This window comes from Aristolochia californica, unplaced genomic scaffold, assembly GCF_029961685.1.
Source record: "Aristolochia californica isolate CCGP_79_NKW_82.1479 unplaced genomic scaffold, dmAriCali1.0.hap1 SCAF_10, whole genome shotgun sequence".
Classification (NCBI taxonomy): Eukaryota; Viridiplantae; Streptophyta; class Magnoliopsida; order Piperales; family Aristolochiaceae; genus Aristolochia; species Aristolochia californica.
Genome location: NW_027181771.1, coordinates 29,134,162 through 29,153,507, shown reverse-complemented (window position 1 = coordinate 29,153,507; position 19,346 = coordinate 29,134,162). Strand labels below are relative to the sequence as shown.

The window sequence follows — 19,346 nt, the reverse complement described above, 5'->3', positions numbered from 1 at the left end:
TTTTATATAAAAGAGTTTGAATCCATCCACTACTTTATTTGTTAAAGAGAAACAGCTTGCTGCTTAAATATGGGATTTGCTCAAACTGACATGGATACCTTACGCAACGCATATGAAGAAGACATTTGAAGTTTGAAATTACAAAAAGCCGGTAAGCACTAACCAGAGTATACATATTTACAGTATAAAGACATCACATGGGAAGACACACCCACAATGACATGAAACGTAAGCCTAGACAGGAAAAACAGATAAAAACGCACAGACAAACTAGAGAAGAGGAAGGAGAGACGAGGCTTATTATGCTTGAGAAAGAAATGAGACGGAAGAAACGAAATGGAAAACCAACCGGACACCCAAAATGCAATAACAGGCACTCTTCTCACATGACGATTTCCGGCTTCAGGATGCTGGACTTGATCTCCTTGTGGGGAAGAACCACCCCACCGTTACTGTAAATCTCATCACACACATGAACGTCTTCTCCGAGGATGGTCATGTTCTCAACACGAGCCCATTGCCCAACAGTCGAGTGCCAACCGATGATACTACTGGAGATGCAGGCATGCTTCTTGATGCGAACTCCACGCATGACAGTGCACCGAGAGAGCCGAACCCCTGATTCAACCACACAACCAGGTCCAATGGCCACATCGGGACCAATCAGACAGCCCTCTCCAACCTTTGCAGTCTCATGGACTATCACATTTCCAACAATGTGAGAACCGGCGGCCAAACGGGAAGGGGATTTCTTGCGTAATGAATCCAGATAGAGTCTAAGACCAGTGATGTAGTCCCTTGGCTGTCCAATATCCATCCAGAACCCCGGTAGGACCATGGCAAATAACTTCTTTTCTGCTGCAATTTTAGGGAAGACCTCTTTCTCAATAGAGGTAGGCCTCAATTGGATCCGATCAAGTACAGATGGGTTCAACAAGTAGATTCCAGCATTGATCTTGTTACCCACAAACATCTTTGGCTTCTCAACAAATTTCTCAACTTTCCCTGTCCCTTCCTCCAACACAACAACACCATACTTGGAAGGCTCATCTACCTGTCCATCCAATTACTCGAATATGATTAGGAAAACGTTTTACATTTTATTAGGATTTCAGAACTAAATGAATATTGATGTTTCTTTACCTTGGTAACCATGATGGAAGCCTCTCCACCATGAGCTTTGTGAAATTCGATCATTTCTTTGAGGGGGTACTCACTAATAACGTCACTGTTGAGGACAAAGAATGGGTCACCAGATTCATCAATCAGTTTGTCCCTTGCTAGAGCCAAAGGTCCAGCAGTGCCAAGAGGCTCAGTCTCTTGTGAGCAAGTGATTGTAATCCCAAGCTTGGTCTCAAATTCCTTCAAGAAGTTGAGCATAACCTGCAAAAATGGATATTGATATTCAGTGTAGAACGAAATATCACCAGTCCAGCCAATTGCATGCCATCTTGTGTTGCCCTACCTCTGGTTGGTAGTTGATGGCCAAGACAACCTCGGTTACACCGATGGCTTTCAGGGCTTCAATCTGGTAGAAGCAAAATCATAGAATTCCACAAGCTGTTAATTAAACGTTGAAAACTAACATATAAACTCCACTGAACGAAATTCTCAATTTTAATGGCAAAACAAAGATAGACAAGCAGGAAAACACATAAATACTTCCATTCATGGTAATGAGCAAAATGTCACTTTTTTTCTCTCCAGAAATTTCATGCAAATTAAATTTCGAGACGCAGAGAAGCATCATACAAAACAAAAGTGGGATCAAGCAGAGAAGCATCATACGGAACACAAGGGGGATCAAGCAGAGAAGCATCACATAAAACAAAAGGGGGATCAAGAATCAGGCATTTGAACAAAAATGAGACGAAAATAAAGCCATTTCACAGAAAAATTTAATTTAAAAAAAAAAAATTCACAAAAACATGTGAAAGAGATGAATCCACCAAACGTACCTGATGCAAGATCATAGGCTTGTTTGCAAAATCAACCAGTGGTTTTGGGACACTCAGAGTCAATGGCCTCAAACGGGTGCCAAACCCTCCAACAAGAATTAAAGCCTTCATGGTGAGGACGCAAGCCTGCTACACCTGCAAATATGCCTGTCAAAAACTTAGTAAACAATTCTGAGAGCTTCTAATGTTTCTGTTGGAATGCACGAGAAAGGAAGATGCTCTACTTTAAGCTGTGAGAATCAGATCAAGACAACAGACAGTGCTCATCCTGTTCAGCGCTGTCAATCTCTACTGCGCCGGGTGTCACTTAGAACGTGCAACAGATTCAAACAGCCGCTAGAGAAGGTTAAGAGCACCAAAATGCTATACAGTAAGTAAAAGTATGTCCTTTTATGCTTTAATTGCTAGAGCAAAGCTACAAACTCCAGCTAAATATAGGTAAGAGTTTCATTGGATACAGGATGTCAACGGGAAAAGATAATGAACCAGTAGATATTTAAACGAACAATGTAACTGCAAATTAGCAACGTTAAGTCCTCAGGAAGATTTCACCATATCGGAAACTGAATACTGGAAACAATCAAAACAGAAACTTCGGAAGATCAATAGTTACATGGAAAGGAACCAGACCCTAGAATCCTATATACTCGGTTAGGACCTTCTTAAGAGAAAATTACGCACATTAAGTTGTTTACAGAGCAGATTAAGGGCGAGAAAAGACCTCGTTGCAGGTGTTGAAACGAGCGAGAAAACGGTAAAAGGACAAAGTTACTCTGTTAAAGTTCAGGGGTCATTGAAGCTTTTCCTTTCTAAAGAACTACCTGCCAAAAGAGACAAAAGAACCCAAAAAGAACCCAAATAGGTGTAGAAAAATTCAAAACCAATGAAAAGTAAAAGAATCATTCGAAAGGGATCCGAATATTTTAAGTTTCAATGAAACGCGGCAAGGAGACCAAATGTAATCACGAAACCCAGACGAAATTTCCTTAAGCAAAACAGTGAATAAATCCATAAACGGATTGCGTGTGCCAGACCTCACGGGAAACCAGATCTGATCTACATTGCAAATATCGATTCAATATCGACATTAAAGTGTGAAGAGAAATTGAAAGACGAAAGTGCTAACAAGCTAGATCTGCCAGAGGCGAGGAGAATCAATACCATAGAGGCAGGAAGAAAAGAAAGAGAGAATGAACACCACTAAGCATATCATACCAAAAGTCTCGGACAGATGAAAGGGAGAAGAAAACGAGATTAGCCCAAAAATTTAAGAGAAAAGACACAGACCCACTTCAACGTGAAGCAATTCCCGAACCACTCCAATAAGAAGACGAATAACTCATAGAAACCCAGTTGACGAAATTCCGTCTGATTTGCGGACAACTCTTAAGAAAGGAAAACCGTCACTTCTTTTCCTCAAAACGACATAATTCTCCATGTCAACCTCAACCAGGGATGCAGGAAGAAAAACCACCGCCGTAATTTCGCGGGATCTTACCGAAAAACTCGCCGGACACCGGAAATGTCGTTACGAGCAGCGGAGGGAACGCGAGATACCGGTGGGCGTTGGACGCAGTTAAGCGCTCTAACGTAGCGGGTCGTCAGCAGCGCAGCGCCAATCCGAAGGGTGAGAAGCAGGCAGGAGGTCCTGGCGAGTTTGTGGGGAGGGGTTTTATAGGTAATACAAGAGAGGGACAAGAAACAAATTTAAAAGTGGAAATAGTTTTTATCTGGATCAAGAAACCGATTACAGTCGTCAATCGGGAAGGCTTGATTTTTGTTGTTTAGGTTTTGGTGACCGTCGGGCGAGCGGTGAATTCTCTTTTCCGGCGAAATTACGGAAACGAATAGCCGATAGAAATAGGCTGAATCGTGAGATGCAACGAAAGCGTGAGGCGGCCGGGGGAATAAAAAATAGTCAAGAGGGCGCGGAGGGATTGACCCTCAGAAGAATGCAGCGTCCTTGTTAAAATTGGAGCAACTTTTCGGTATTATTTTTTTTATAGCTTGCAGTTAGGAAGGAGATATCTTGTGAAGTCACATTATTATATTTATTCAAATGCCACCCACTTTATAATCCTGTAAGTAAGCCTATAACCCTTGGTTTTTGGCTATACTTCAAACTCAGAAAACCCAAACACAAAAACCCATCAACAATTTTTTTTTTTAGGTCTGTTTGGAACCCCTTCCCTCTGACGAGCGCTCCTTTCCCTTCGGCGATATGCAGGTATCTACCTTTCATTCTCTCTCTTCCTCCATTTCTCTGGCCTCTCTCCTCTCTCCCCCTTCCCTTCGTTCATGTTTCAAATGACGTTATTTGGTTAATTGATATTTATTCGTCAGTTGAAAAAACTTAAATAGAAGGATAAAGACAATAGTTCCTCTTTTCCTGTTATTCTTGAAATACAAAGACTGTTTGGTTTTTCTTCAATTGCTTTCAAGTAGTAATACACATATCCTGGAACAAGTTAGATTATAAATACAAATTTTTCTTCAGTTGTTCAATTATTCTTCGATTTGCAAAGTTTTATTTTTGTTTGATGCTCTCTCCTTCTGTGTTTGTTGGTTTCATCTCTATTCCTCATTTGGGTTTCTCAATTTTTATGATTTTTAGACAGCATGTCTAGAAGATGTTTATTTTTCATCTTCACGGGTTCTTGACTGTGTTTGTGGGTCTCTACATTTATGTTTTCTAGTTTCTACTTCCTTTGAGTAAGTTTCCCTCTCAGTTCCTCATTTAGATTTTTTTACTTATCTGATTTTCAATACTTTGAGAAATATTGTTTACTTCTCTACTATTTTGTAAGATTCTCTTATATTTGTTATGTTTTATTAGTTGTGTTCGTCTATCTCTGTTTTTTTGTACGTAAGTTTTGTCCCTGTTCCTCATTTTGGATTTCTTTGTTTCTTTGATTTTCAATACTCAAAGAAACATGCCTTTATTGTTCAATTATTTGTGCAGGATTCTCTATATTTGTTTCTGATTTAAGCTATTTAGACATTCAATACATGTACTCTCAAATTTCCCATTTAAATATCTCTATTTTTGGATTTTTATGTTTGTTTTCAAGACTGATTGTTTTTCTCAATTTTATATTTTCTACTCTTTTCAAGTAGGGAGAAATCAAGCAATAGATGAGAACAATTTCTAATAATATGCATCTAATCAATTATAAAAACCTTTCTTTGTATATTTTGATTTTCTTTCGGCTTGTTGACAACAAAACACCAAAGCAACAAATGAAATCAATCGATTTTCTTCTTCGCTTGTGAAAATCATTCATAGACTACGATCATTCTCTACAAAAGTTCAACCAAATAAAGTATGGCCTCTATTTTTTGGTACTTGATTGCTATCTCGATAGGTAGGTTCAATCTTTGATTCTTTGATTCTCTCTTCTGTTTGTTAGACTCTCTTACATTAGATTCTCAGACTCTCTTATGATTTCGCAGACTATTAGACTCTTTTGTATAAAATGGCAAGTTCAACCGTCTTTTTTTCTTCTTTTCGGTAGTTTCTCTTTCCATCATAATATTATATATTTTTGTCTTTGCCATAGTGGCACATCTCTTCACTCTGATTTTCTTTTTTCTTTCTTTGTAATTTCTCTGTTTTGTTTGTTTTTTCTTATCTTTCTTCAGTTATCTCAACTTTCTTCTTCGTCTCTAATGAGTTGTAATTAACTAAGAGAACTACTAATGTTGTGCAAACTAAAGCCGTTGAAGGATGTTTTCGAATAAACATGTGTTTACATGGAATAGATTTTCTATGCTGGTGGCGGGAGTGGAAGCCTAAGGTGACCAAGGAGTGAGTAACGAAATTGAAGGTGTTAGCATCGGCTCTAACTTACAAAACCCATTGTCTATTTGTTGCTGGAACAGTGTTCTACTACATAATGTGTATGCCTATTGCCAATTTTGCACTATTTTAGATGCTATTAGAGTGAGAAGTGCCTAATGCTACCTTTTGAGTAGTAGTGTAGTGACTCTAGGCTTGCATGGTTGCTACTGCTGCAAAGGCTTCAGTGCTTATGGTAAGGGGCCAGCCTTTTGGGACAAAATTATGCCTTGGGACAACAAGTGCACAATGAGTTTGAGTGAAGCGCATTCATTCTTCACTCACTGGAGTAGTATTCTTCACTTCAAAACATTTGAGTCCACTTGCAGCAGTCTTAGAGAGAAGGATTTCCTTTTCCGACATAGAAGAACCAAAAAAAAAAAAAAAAAAATGTTTGGCAATAAAAAAAGAACAGATTATGACTTGTAAAGAGAGAGAGATTTCAATATTATTAGATGAAATGAATGTATTGTACTCAATTTCTTCCATATTACTGGACTTGGCTTAGGAGGCCATAGTCATCTTGATGAAAGAAATAAGGAATGTATTATTAGATGCTATATTTTCACTTACAACTTCCAAGGTACCTTTTTCTAATGTATGATTGTATTTTGTTCTTTCATTTGCTAAAGGATGAATAGTAAAGATTACAAGATTATATAAAAAAAGGTTGTTGCAATTTATGGAGCCATGAGTGTGACATATGCTGAATGTTGTACAGTAGTATGGTATTATAAAAAAATTGTCGACAAACCAATCTTGGAGGGAAGTAATAGAGTTACAAGAGCGCTAATGGAGCGATTTACTTGTTCAAATGACATAGATTGTCGAGAGAAACTATGCATGGGGATTGATGCATTTGGAAAATTTGTGAACATCTTGAGGGAAACAGGTCGTCTTAAGGATACTGTGTATAGTATCGTGGAGGAGCAAGTGGCAAATTTTCTCTATATTGTTGACCATAATTGGAAGAACCATCCAATAAAATTTCATGTTTTTGGCTACGGAGAATTAGTTGGTCATCACTTTCATCAAGTCCTCCAAGCAATCATATACTTGGAAGACATTTTTTTTCAAACAACCTGATCGATTAGAAGTTCTACCATAAATAAAAATATATCAGTAAGTATTGGTCATACTTTAAGGATTGTGTAGGAGCTATTGATGGAACAAATATTCGTGTGAAAGTGCCAGTAGAGGACAAAAGGAGCATCCAACACAAAATGTGTTGGTTGCATGCACATTTGATATGAAATTCACGTATGTTTTGGATGGTTGGGAAGGGTCTTCATTTGATTCAAGGATTTTGAATTATGCATTGATAAGAGAAGTAGACAAGTTGATCGTACCTAAAGGTAATCTTTAAGCTATAAAAATAATTATTTTTAAAAATTTAATTATAATAACTTAATTTTTTTGCCCTCGGGTAAATATTATGTAGTGGATGTGGGGTTTCTATTGAGAACCAGTTTTCTTATACCATATCGAGGCAAACATTATCATATCAAGGAGTATTTAGTTCGTGGTGCTGAGAATTTTGACGAGATGTTTCAACATAGATATGCCCAATTACTAAATGCAATTGGAAGAACATTTGGTGTATTAAAGAAAAGATTTCCCAATTTGAAGATAGCCTGATTATCTAATTGAAAGTTAGGCATATATTGTTTTAGCTACGTGTATTATTCATAATTATCTTATGGGGGTTGATCCAAACCTAGAGCTTAGTAATGAGGTTGATCGAAAGCGTTTGGAGCAAGAGATTGATGAAGAAGTATCCTTAGTTAAAAATTTGTTTGAAGAGTGTCGACAAGCAGACAGACTAAGGGAAAAAATAGCTTAAAAAATTGACATGATGAGATGTAATGAAAACAACTTATTTGAATGTTATATCATTGTACAAACATGGAATATCTTCTTAAAAGCTATTTATGTTTGAAGTATGTATGTATTAACTTGTAATTTTAATAGTTTCAAGTTTAAATTGAATTGGAGATTTAATTTTCTTGTATGCTTGTATTTTAAGTGTTTAGTATTGGGTGTTTAATCGTTGAAATTTTGATATTGACAATTTTTCAAGAAAACGGATAGTAGTGGAATAATAAAAAGAACATTATATGGAGTCAAGACATAGAAAATTGTCTTATGCTAACTCTTATAGATCAAATAAATAAGGGCCAAAAAATTGATAGGACGTTTACAGGAGCTGCCTATTTAGTGGCTTGCAATGTATATCTGTCCAACACATTAAAATTGGTTGAAAACGTTGAAAAAGAACTTTGGTACGCTTTAGGAACTCCATCAAAATATTGGTAGTGGATTTTGGTATAATCAATCAACCATGATGTTTGAAGCAACTCCACAAGTGTGGGACAATTACATAAAGGTATGCTCATACATATTTTATTTTTATTTTTTATTTTAGCTAACCTTTGTATACTAATTATGTTTATAATTTGTTAAATATGTGAGCCCATCCAGATGCAAAACAATATTGATATAAGCATATTCTAAATTATGATGACTTACATTCTCTTTGGGAAAGATCGTGCAATTGGGTCTAGTGGTCGTACATCCACAGAGAGCGAATGATTTTGGATAAGGGGCCAAGCATATCAAATTTATAGGAGACAACTTTACTTCCCTTGAAGATGTATTAATGAAGTGGAAGATACTGTGAACTCTGCTACTCAAAGGGGCAACAATTCCTAGAACATCTATTTTGTCTGGAACAAGTAAGGTAAAACGTAAAAAACGATGGACTTTTGATGTCCTAGATGAAGATCTGAAATCAATCAAGGAAAGTCTTACTGGACGTGCAAATGTTATTTCAGTAGGAAACATTCAAATGTCTCAAGCATGTGAGTTATACAATGAAGTGATAAAGATTCAAAATTTTGACAAACGTGCCAAGATGAAAACATATGACTTTCTTGTTCAGAGTTCTACTAGAGCAATTGCTTTTATGGGGTACCCTCTTGAAGGTCTAGCAATATGGTTGATGATGAAAATGGATAATTGATAGTCTTACTTTAACTTACTTTATGATGAAGTGATTTGATTAAACGATTGATGTTTAAAATATATTTTATTAAGTAGATCTCATCTTATTACAAATGTTATTCCTATGAATGTGTTGATGGGTTTATTGAATAAATCTTTTCTTATTACAAATGTTATTCTTACGAATATGTTGATGTTTTTCTTATTACAGATGATATTATTTCCTTCTTATTAAAGATGTTTAAGATTGATTTTATTGAATATATCTTTTTTTATTACATATGTTATTCATGTGGATATGTTAATGGGCCAAATTTACAGGGATTCCGAGGATGGGTTAAGTTTAAGTAGGATTTACAAGAGCATAGGGTAGCGAGAATGGTGATAGGGTTGAGGTCAGGTTTGACGTTTCAAGTTTTTTCGGCTTTAGGTTTCGGGATCATGGATCGAGGTCATGTTTCGCTGTTGAGAAATCTAACATGAGCCAATTAGACTCGAGTTTGAGAGTAATCTCAATCCTTCAACTTGCAATATTTTTATGTTTAATAATTACTTTTTAGGTTAGATTGAGATATTTTATAATTAGAGCCTCTAAATATTATTTAGGAATATTACTTTAAAATAATAATTATTATTACTATTATAATTTCATTATAATAATATTTGATAGATAATATTGATCTTAATTTATAAATAAAAAGTTATCCATAATATTTCAATAATTATAGATATTTTAGTTCTAAGGCTTGTAAATATTTTTTATTATTATAAAATTTTAAAAATTATTAATTTTATTTCGATTTCCATTTTGTTTATGCATCAAAACAAGAGAAAAGAAAATGATTTTCTACCGATTCAAAAACACTAAAAATAAAATGACATAAAACTAATAACAAAAATGATTTTCTACCAATTGCAATGGAGTATTGGTTGAAAGATAAATGATTTATTCATCATTTTACTTTCTATAAACAAATTTGTAGAAAATAATAAAAAATAATTCATAACATAAAACTAATAACAAAAATGGAATAAAAGGAAAACGAACATTACATCAAAAGAGATCAAAGAAAAATACCAAATCGCCCAGTTTTTTTTCTTAAAAATAAAAAAATTGCTTTTTTTTATCTTCTTTTGACAACCAGGTTAGCAAGGCCCTCTACAACTATGGAAGAATAAATCTATGTCAGAAATCTGATGTTGGACCTGTTCTATAACCCAATCCGCGTTTCATCACCCAAACAAATAATGAAACACATGCGCTTTGTCAATACAATAAAAAATTCCTGTATTTACATGGTTTCCTGCTTCTCTTGCGAAGCTCTTCTTAAGCATCCAAACCCAGTAAAAATTAGGCTTGGATAGGCCCTCCGCAAGCACCACACTCCCTAGATTTAGTGAGCAAACTTCCGTTCCTCGGCACCAAATGCGTCTTATCTAATGAGCAGATCTTCCTTTCGTCAGCATGAATAGGTTCGTCTTCTAGCTTCATTTTTAACAATAAATACCTACTGAATGATTTACATCATTCTTGAAAGCAAGATAATGGGAGGCAAAAAACGATATTGAGCTCTTAAAACCAATACACCTCTCCGAATTGACTGGCACATAAGGGAACAGATGAAGAAAAGAATGGCTTTTCTCTCTTCCTCAAGGACAAGTAAGAGGATGGTCACCGATGTTGAGCTAGTTTTCGTTTCTTAGCTGCTCTTCTCATTTCTTCACGTCTTTCTTCCTCTTCAATCAAGCGAAGTTCTCTTTCATCCTCTTCTCTAGCAATTTTAGCACTAAAGAGGGTAAAAAAACACAAAAGAGATCCATGTTAGATAAAGACAAATTTTGTAGTTGGTTATATTCAATGAGATGATTATCAATAACCATGTACTAATACTCCAGCAAGTAACTTGTCAAACTCTAGCCAGTCTAGCTTGTCTACATGTTAAATGGTAAAATTAATAGCATGTCAAATTCCAACAGTAAGATCTTTTTGTACTTTTTTTCAGAAAGAAATTGAGTAGTTTCCACTGAGTGGAGGCAAACTGAGACAAAAGGGATTGATAGGATATTCCTCAAGCCTCATGATGCAAGAGGAACAGAGATACCCGCAGCAAACCACTGGCAAGTAACACTTTCCTCGTCTACTCAGTCAGCAATACTTCTCATTTTCTCACTGTACTAATCGAGAAACACAATATAGATATTCGTTACAAGACATTATATGCTTACCTCTGCCTCTCTTCTCTTTGTATGTCATCAAAATTAGCCTCCATATCGCTAGTATCATCATCATCCCGGAAACGAGAAGGATTATACCTGCAAACGGTAAACATATATTCCCCTTTATTGTTGTGAAATTAGCCAAATTATGATTGTATGTAATATTTATTATGTATATCACAAAATTTCCTTCTTGAATTCTTAAAGTGCAAAAGCCTCAGAAGCTAAAGTGAGGTCATTTGGGAGGGTTGGGCTAAAAACTAATGTAATATTCAAGCTCTCCCTTAGGAGAATAACAAAATTTTTGTACAACTTAAAGAGCCCCAGAAGCATAAAAAAGAAGCTGTATTAATAATTCAGCATTGGCTATCCTGTATATTACACCATCAACTGGTATTGGCATAAAATTGGGAGGTAGAAGAGAGAGAGAGAGAAAGAGCTAACCCAAACATCCTCCTGATCATCTTAATAGCTTCAGCACCGTCATCATCATCGAGATCCCGATTTAGAGGCCTTTTCTTTGGCCGAGTATCTTGCATGAGATGTGTTGCCACTTGTTTAGGAGACGGCCTCATCTGTACAGATTCCAAACAAGTAGTCTTAACAAAACACACACACACACACACACACACACACAAATGTGCAATGAAGCATTGTAAAATCTAGAGAAGAAATGAAAACATGATTAATCTCCCAATATATAACTAATCGTGTCTTGCAGCATAATAGTAGCCTAGCAAAAGCCAAGATGAAAGTTCAAAAAGAGATGTAACCCTTCCTAACTTTTTTTTTTCTTTTTTTTTTGAGAATGTTGAACCCCACAACTCTGGTGAAACTAAAACCCAACACCTTGCACTAGAAACCCCATGTGTCCATTGAGCCAATGCCGCAATCCACAACTCAGCTTATCTTTGACTAGTGAGAATAAATTTAACCAAGCATGTCAAAAATTTAGGTAAGAAAAAAATGTGTGAACCTGTTTCATATGAGGCATAGGCCGTTTTAACCCTGCTTTAGGCTTTTCTGAGACTTGGACTTCCCGTTTCTGCTCTAAAGACTGCTTCTGCATTGAAGATAATGTCTTTGGCAAAGGTGGCTTCGGTCGCACAAGAGCAGAAAGTTTAGAACTCCCTGGATTGACATTCTTACTTGGAGCAGGTGGGACAACCTTTTGAACATTACTTTTTATAACAGAAGGCCAACCAGGGCCTTTGCTTGCATGACCACCATGCATTTTCCTCTGATCAACTGAGGGTCTCTCTAGCCTATTCACAACACCTGCCTTTGTTAATTGACCTTCTTTACAGTGCAACAACTGATTTTTTGAGACACCATTTCTCTCCAGATGACCATTGGATGATGGCCTAGCAGGAGGCTTGCTCATTGGTGTCCTGCTCATAGGTGGCTTGCTCACAGGAGGCTTGTTCATAGGAGGCCTGCTCACCGACGGCTTGCTCATATGCAGCTTGTTCTTTTGTGGCACTTGAGGTGGCCGGGCATCTTCCACATCAGAGACCAGTATAAGTATATTCTCCAAGTAAGTATGCTTAAAACATCTATTTAAGTCTGAAACATGAAAAATATACCAGCCCTTGGAACCGAAAAATTTCGAGGTGCAGGCTCTTTTACTGGGGCAGGAGGTTCTGCATCATCTGAGAGAAGGAATGAGTAGTCTCGGTTGTCTTTCAGTGTTTGAGCTCTCATCTTCACCTGTCATGAAAAGACAATTTTGTGTGAAATAAACTAGATTAAGAAACTAGGAAAACATACATTAAACAATATAGCAGTTTATACCTGATTAACAACCTTCGGAGGACGATTTCCACTATTTTTTGTCACATTGGAAGTTGAAGCATGATTCTTCTTTAGCTGACAGCAGTACTCATAGTAAGTATTTCAAATAAAGAAATTCTACAAGTGCAGAAGGATTGAAAAAGTAAAAAATCAGTGGTACATACCCCAGGCTGCGAGTTTGCATTCTTAGATGCAAGAAGATGCTGGGTTTCAATTATCGAGCGCCTTTCTTCAATCACTCTTTTAGCAATGACAGGCTTTGAAGGGCCAAAGAAGGATCCATAACTGCAGCACATTCAGAGTATGAATTCCACTAAATCTTCGCATGCTCTTTGTTTTTTGTTTTTTTAAAAAGCAAGAATTCCATTAAGCAAGAGAGAAGAGAAATTCATCTACCTTTCATTTGTAACTATTTTTGAGTATTGGTACACACACCCAAGACACTTCAACCCAAGTCATCACTTTACAAAATCTCACAATGGCATTAAGCCAAAACTCAACCTCTTACACTCTCCCCTAAGAGTTGAATATAAAATAACTTTCTGAACCATTTACCCAGAAAGAAAACTATGTTCCTTAAAAAAATGACGTTAATTTCTTCAAAGCAACAACATCCCAAGACCCTCCATTGACTGGTAAAAGAAATAATTAGACACATATAATTACCTGCCAAAAAAAAATAAAAAAAATCTAAGGCCGACTAATGTATAAGTGTTTTCAGCATTGGGTTGGAAGAGGGTGTCCTCCTTGCTTAGTTATATACTTACAGCAGAAATAAGGACATGAAGAGCAGGCCTAGCCCCAATCGGTACATGGTTCTTGAGTAGCTTTGTCTAAGAAATCCATTTGAAAGACACCCCTTCATTCAAGTTTACTTTTCCACCTCCCAATAGAAAAAAAAACTGCTTCTGTTATCTTACAAGCAATCTGCAATGTCACCAGATCACAAAGAGTTTCCTCCCTGACTTTTTATTTTATTTTTACAGCACTATGATAGCTCTAATTATTATAGCACTTACCATTCAAGAGGGAGCATGGATTTGCCACTCACCGGATTGACCCACGACTCAGTCAGATCAACCCACATTTGGGAGGGACTAGGCAAGGGGCCAGACTCGCCCCTTGCATTGTCTATGAGTCCTCTCATGTCTTGCCCCAAAGTCCAACATCAAGACTACAAAAAATCAACCTAACCAGGATTTCACTAGGGCTGAGTCAAGGCCCGAGTTCCAGTCATCAGACCATGATTGAGGGTGTTATTAAACCCCCAGTTCACAATACACTCTTTAAGGCCATTACCGGAATTGCCCAACTTATGGGAGCACTTTCCAAAAGAATTGGAGGTCAATAATCAACAGATCGACACAAGTTATTGACTATCACATTTACATGTTTATTCCACTACTTTTGGTCAGTGTGATTCCAAAAAAAATGGAGCTTAGGGCCTTTCTCCAAGGACTTGGATGCTTTTTTGCAGATGGATACTCTCCTCCTTAATTGTAGAAGGGATTAAGGCAGTGTCATCAACTGGACCGATGGGAAAAAAGCCCTGCCTAGGTGCTTCTTCATCTTTTTGGCGAGACCTGTAGACACTTATCTCTGTCTTGGACTTGCACTTTGACAGGAATTAACTGCACTGCTGATTCCTAGGCTAAGGAAGGGGTGGACCAGTAACATCTCATTATTGGACATTGCTTTCCTCTGGCGAAAATTTTTGTGTTATTGTTTCTCTTCTTTATTGGATGTTATGTCTTGATGTTTTCTTGCTTTCTTTACTTGGTGTAATATGATCCTTTCCTCTCTGTTCTCTAGAAGCCTTTACTCTATAAAATTTCCCCTTCTCAACATTTTTTTTTTAAATGACCCTTCTAAACATTATAAAAATAATTAAATAAATAAAGCTCCTCACAGGATTCGTGCCCAGATAAGCTATCATGTACCTGATCAGGGCCTATACACGATCCATCATGTTCTAAGAGCAATTGATAAAGGATGTAATATTGTTTATATTCAAAAGAAATAATGGGCACACGGTGATTCCAGTGAAAGGAAAAACAGGAAACACTGGAACAAAGAAATCATAAGCACATCCAAATACAGTTAGAGATGAAGAAATATTGTAAGGTATCCTTAGAAAATTTAAGTACAGCATATGCTTCCCTAGCACCATCACAGATTTTCCAGCCAGCATCATTAAGGGTCATTCCTAAAATTATCAAAAGAACTCCGGATGCTAGCCATTGCAAAAATTTCTTGGCAACTATGAAAAGAGCATAATGCGCAGATCAGAACTCACAATTCAGTTGGGGAACTAACAGAAAAGGCTCTTCATACACTACAGAAAACAAGCACGAACTGCTTCATCTGCTTGGACTCCACAAGATAATTGGCTAAAACTAAATTTTGGAAGTTCTCTAAATACCAGGCCCAGCGTTCTCCAGACCTTTTCCACACTGATTGTGACTTGGCAGCACAATCATGCATCTGGCAAGTTGGCCAAAGAGGGTGTTTCTAAAAGCTCTATTAGCGGTGGAAATCTCCTCATTCTGTAATATGAGGACTACTTCCCTCCTTGTAAGCCAACCATTGTTTCAAAAATTAAACTTTCCTTCTCCGAACAGCTGGTCATTGTGATTCAGCTAAAGCCAAACTGCTAGCACTCTTAACAGGTATTAAGTTATGCTCACAATGTTTCTCAGACTAGAGATCATAGATCAGGATTCGTCATAGTAATTAGTTGGCGATCAAAGGACTCTCCTCCTGTTAAGGGCAAAGATATATATTTGATGAAATGGTGGCAATTATGTCTAAGTTACGGGACTGCCAATAGCATTTCCAATACTCTTGCAAAGGATGGTGTCAACTGCAATGACCAATTTTGGGAGAAACCCTCCCCCTTCCTCTGGCGAGTTGAAGCTGACCTCTCCCCCCACTTACTATTTTTTTTTTTTTTTTTGAAATGAAAACCCTCTTACTATATTATTCTTTATTAGTTTAACTAAAAACTCCACAAGTTCAAAAGAAAAAAACATGTCAGTTATGATTGGTACCGAGAGGATTACCAATCCCAACCTCTTGCAGTACGATAGCAGCTCTTTGTATGGAACAGCTCAATCAATTCTATAATAATGGAATAATTCCTTCACATTCATCGAGATCAGGGAGATAATTTACATGGATATAGTAAGTCTGGCTTGGCTGCTTTAACGGTGGCCTTTATGTTTCCCTTTCATTCGTAGTATGGGGGAGAAGTGAACTCTAGGAGTACAATTAAGTTGAGTAATCAAATTGGATCACCATTAGAAAATAAGTTCTCAAAGTTTGTGAATGCACCAAAGTTTTGCCATTAGAGTGGCCACATCAAGAACTCGATAGGAAAGGAAAACCATACTCACCAATTTCAACAAGGAAGTTCTTCTCCACTTATGCTAAACAAGGCCAGGATATAAGTTTTTTAATCAATGGAGATGAGGAAATTCAGACACAAGCTCCTCTTTTTTCAACTGTCTGATGATAAAAACACATTGACACTCCAACTTTCACCATTATCTGCAAGAAGCTAGATACATTGTGGTTCCATTACATAAAATCTGGAACGTGATTCAGACTACCAGGCATTCTATGCACCATTTGGATTACCATCATTTTGCGTTAACACTACTTTCATTTCCAATGGCAAAGTTCATCTACATATGTTCCTTTTGTAGGATTCAGCCTCACTTTACTTCAGCCCCCAGCAATCAATTTCAGGCTGGGATCCACATCCAACAACATTTTCAAGTCAGTTTATGGCTTCCAATTATTTTTTATTTTTTTTTGCACTATTCTCCCTCCAGTTTTGAACTAGGCAGCTTATGAATTTTAGAAAGTTTGAAATGATAAGAGATAAAAATAACTTATTGCATTGGCTGACAAGACCAGTAATACAAGGTTATTTAAACAAACCAAAAGAACATTGAACCCAGATATACCAAGTAAATTGATGATTTCCTTACTCAGAGAGAGAGAGAGAGAGAGAGAGGAACAAATAAATTATGACAACATTGACTGTTGACATTTGATATGGGCCTTTATGGAGCATACAAGAACATATAAGAATTTGTAAGGCAGGCATCACGGCAAATGATAAGGCACTGATCCAAACTATTTTCTGAAACAGTAAACTAGACTGATCGACAATAAATTCAACTTAACAATCACTTTCAAGTTCACAAACAAATACAACTTTAATACAGCATGCATAAGTTCACAAACATAACAAATCACTTTCTGAAACAGTAAATTAGACTGGTCGACAACAAATTCAACATAACAATAACTTTCAAGTTCACAAACAAACACAACTTTAATACAGCATGCATAAGTTCAGCAAATACTAGCGGAAAATTGGTAAAATTATTACAATGTCCAACCATGATTAGTAATCATACCACGTATATATCTGAAACAAAATGAAGCCAAATGAGGTAAATACTCACTTGTCTTGTGGCACCTTCTTCTTCTCTTGAGAATTACCAAGAACAGCAGCGGCCTCCTTCTTTATCTTCTTCCTTGCAGCTTCTTTCAATCTCTGCCTCAACTCCAAGTATTCCAGTTCCTCCTGAGTGGGCTGCGGATCTTCTTCATACTCCTCATCCTCACCTCCATGTTCTAACCCTCCTTCCTCATATTCATCATATTTATCTGAATACCCACGATGCGCCTGACAAAGTCAAACAGGAGATGAAATGACTTCCATTGTCATACACCCATGACAAAATATAACAGCAGACAAGATTTTTAGATATTGCAGAAGCTTACTGCATCATCATAGGCCCGCATTGCTTGTCGAAAATTCAAGAAGAAAGCTGTATGAAGTTTCACCCTGTGGTAGGTTAATCACAGACGTCAATTCCTCAAATTCATGAAGAGGAAATTTTCAATTGTCTGCTTATAGTCATGCTCAGACCGTATCAAATTTTAATGTCTATCACAGTATTAGAATCCAATCTATGGTATGGAGGTAAGAGAAAAATTACATTCTGTTCGTCAATATGGTATAGACACCATGTCACATTACCTTAGGACAAGATAGATTTCCCTAACAACATAAAAATAATGCATCACTTCCGACAAGAGTGGCAAAGCCGAAAAACTAGAAAAGAAAAAGATCTTCAAAGAAAAGCAAAATGAACTCGCAAGACCCTTCATTGAGCAGATGGAGTAACAATTTCTAAAGCATAAAATGAACAGGTGATTGAAGTAAAAATCAGACAGACCGACACTATATCAAAAGGAAGCAAACATAGATTTCGGGCGTGGGAAATACGACAGTCCACGAACCTACTTACTCTGGCAAACGGGATGGTGTTTTTTTCTGCACCCTTTTCAATAATAACCCAGGTCTCAGAAAATAGTACGGCTCAAGCTTACGATTAAAATCACCTTAAGTAGTACAGGACCGAGAAAAGGATATAAAACAGTTAGTAGTGGCCAAAGGACAAAAATCAAGAAATCATATTCAAACCGACGAGAAGGAAAAAAAATGCATTCGGTTTCAGAAAGATGCTAGTGATAAAATTTGGGACAGATCGCACCACCCTAGGACGTTATAGAACGGGAAAAAAACGAATAAAAGAAAAAATAGAAAACCAAATTATAGCCCCAATACCCAGATCGGAGCATAGGCTTCATAATTGTCAGATAATTCAGTAACAAAAACGCAGATCCCCAAACTCACGGCAGAAAAAAATTCGAATGATCCTTCGAAATCACAACATTCAGAGAAAACCACAAAACCAGCCAGTTTCTGAAACGAATCAGCAAAAAAAAAAAAAAGGTTACCTAGTGAGAAATCACCGCTTCCGCGATGAAACCCTCGACCTTCTCACCAATTCCACTCGGCAGAATAAAAAACAGGCGAGGCTGACCAGCGGATCGAGATAGAACGAAGCCAAAGGCACGACAAAACAGCTAAGAGAAACCTAAAAGCCCTAGAATCGGTCCTTTAAGCCTTCTCTTCGCGAAGAACGCCTGTGGATAGAAAATCAGAACTCGAAGGCCCAAGAAACAAAAAGGAGGGATACTAACATGCGCGGCAGGTGTATAACGCATCATTTTTGTAACTGACGACTCCCACCGGCGTGCTGATCGTTTATTTTCCAAAGCCCGCATCGGGCGGCATCTTTGTGTTGGCAGGAAATAGGGAATTTTAACTGCGTGAGCGCCAAGGAACCGACACCTTCGGCCAGGCCGCTCGGGTAACAAACTAAAAATAGCAAAAACACTCGTGGGCCCAAATTACTATATAGACAGTTACAAGCAAGAAGGGCCCATCAGTTTGGGATCCATTTTACACGAATAAAATTTCAAGCAAGTAAATTTGGGATTGAACCAGCCGGTTCAACCTAAGCCCTCTTTATTTTGCGTCAAAATATTAAATAATATTTATATATAAATAAATAAAATATTAAATTTCTAAAAAAGAGAAATATTTCACTAACTTGTTATTATTTGAGTATAATGAACCTCTATTTATGATAGAGGAAACAAGAAGA

At 37.0% G+C, this 19,346-nt stretch overlaps 2 protein-coding genes across 7 annotated transcripts; both read right to left on the bottom strand.

The window, feature by feature from the left end:
* Nucleotides 1-113: 113 nt before the first annotated feature.
* LOC137935263 (mannose-1-phosphate guanylyltransferase 1) lies at nucleotides 114-3,939 on the bottom strand. Of its 6 annotated transcripts, none has more exons than XM_068779955.1 (7): nucleotides 3,457-3,939; nucleotides 2,417-2,471; nucleotides 2,183-2,294; nucleotides 1,959-2,105; nucleotides 1,466-1,528; nucleotides 1,144-1,383; nucleotides 114-1,054 (listed from the first exon to the last, which is right to left on the bottom strand). In XM_068779955.1, exons 4-7 carry the CDS (start codon nucleotides 2,067-2,069, stop codon nucleotides 383-385), a joined length of 1,086 nt encoding a protein of 361 aa, XP_068636056.1. In that variant the 5' UTR covers nucleotides 2,070-2,105; nucleotides 2,183-2,294; nucleotides 2,417-2,471; nucleotides 3,457-3,939; the 3' UTR covers nucleotides 114-382. The 6 variants fall into 6 exon arrangements, with proteins under 6 accessions (XP_068636056.1, XP_068636059.1, XP_068636061.1 ...); XM_068779958.1 differs by having other exon boundaries at nucleotides 1,959-2,093; XM_068779960.1 differs by lacking the exon at nucleotides 2,417-2,471.
* Nucleotides 3,940-9,965: 6,026 nt separating this feature from the next.
* LOC137935258 (uncharacterized) lies at nucleotides 9,966-18,935 on the bottom strand. Its single transcript, XM_068779949.1, has 10 exons — nucleotides 18,634-18,935; nucleotides 17,611-17,674; nucleotides 17,289-17,512; nucleotides 12,975-13,095; nucleotides 12,811-12,885; nucleotides 12,603-12,726; nucleotides 11,993-12,516; nucleotides 11,461-11,591; nucleotides 11,026-11,112; nucleotides 9,966-10,586 (listed from the first exon to the last, which is right to left on the bottom strand). The coding sequence occupies exons 2-10, from the start codon at nucleotides 17,629-17,631 to the stop codon at nucleotides 10,472-10,474; spliced, it is 1,422 nt and encodes a 473-aa protein (XP_068636050.1). The 5' UTR covers nucleotides 17,632-17,674; nucleotides 18,634-18,935; the 3' UTR covers nucleotides 9,966-10,471.
* Nucleotides 18,936-19,346: the final 411 nt, after the last annotated feature.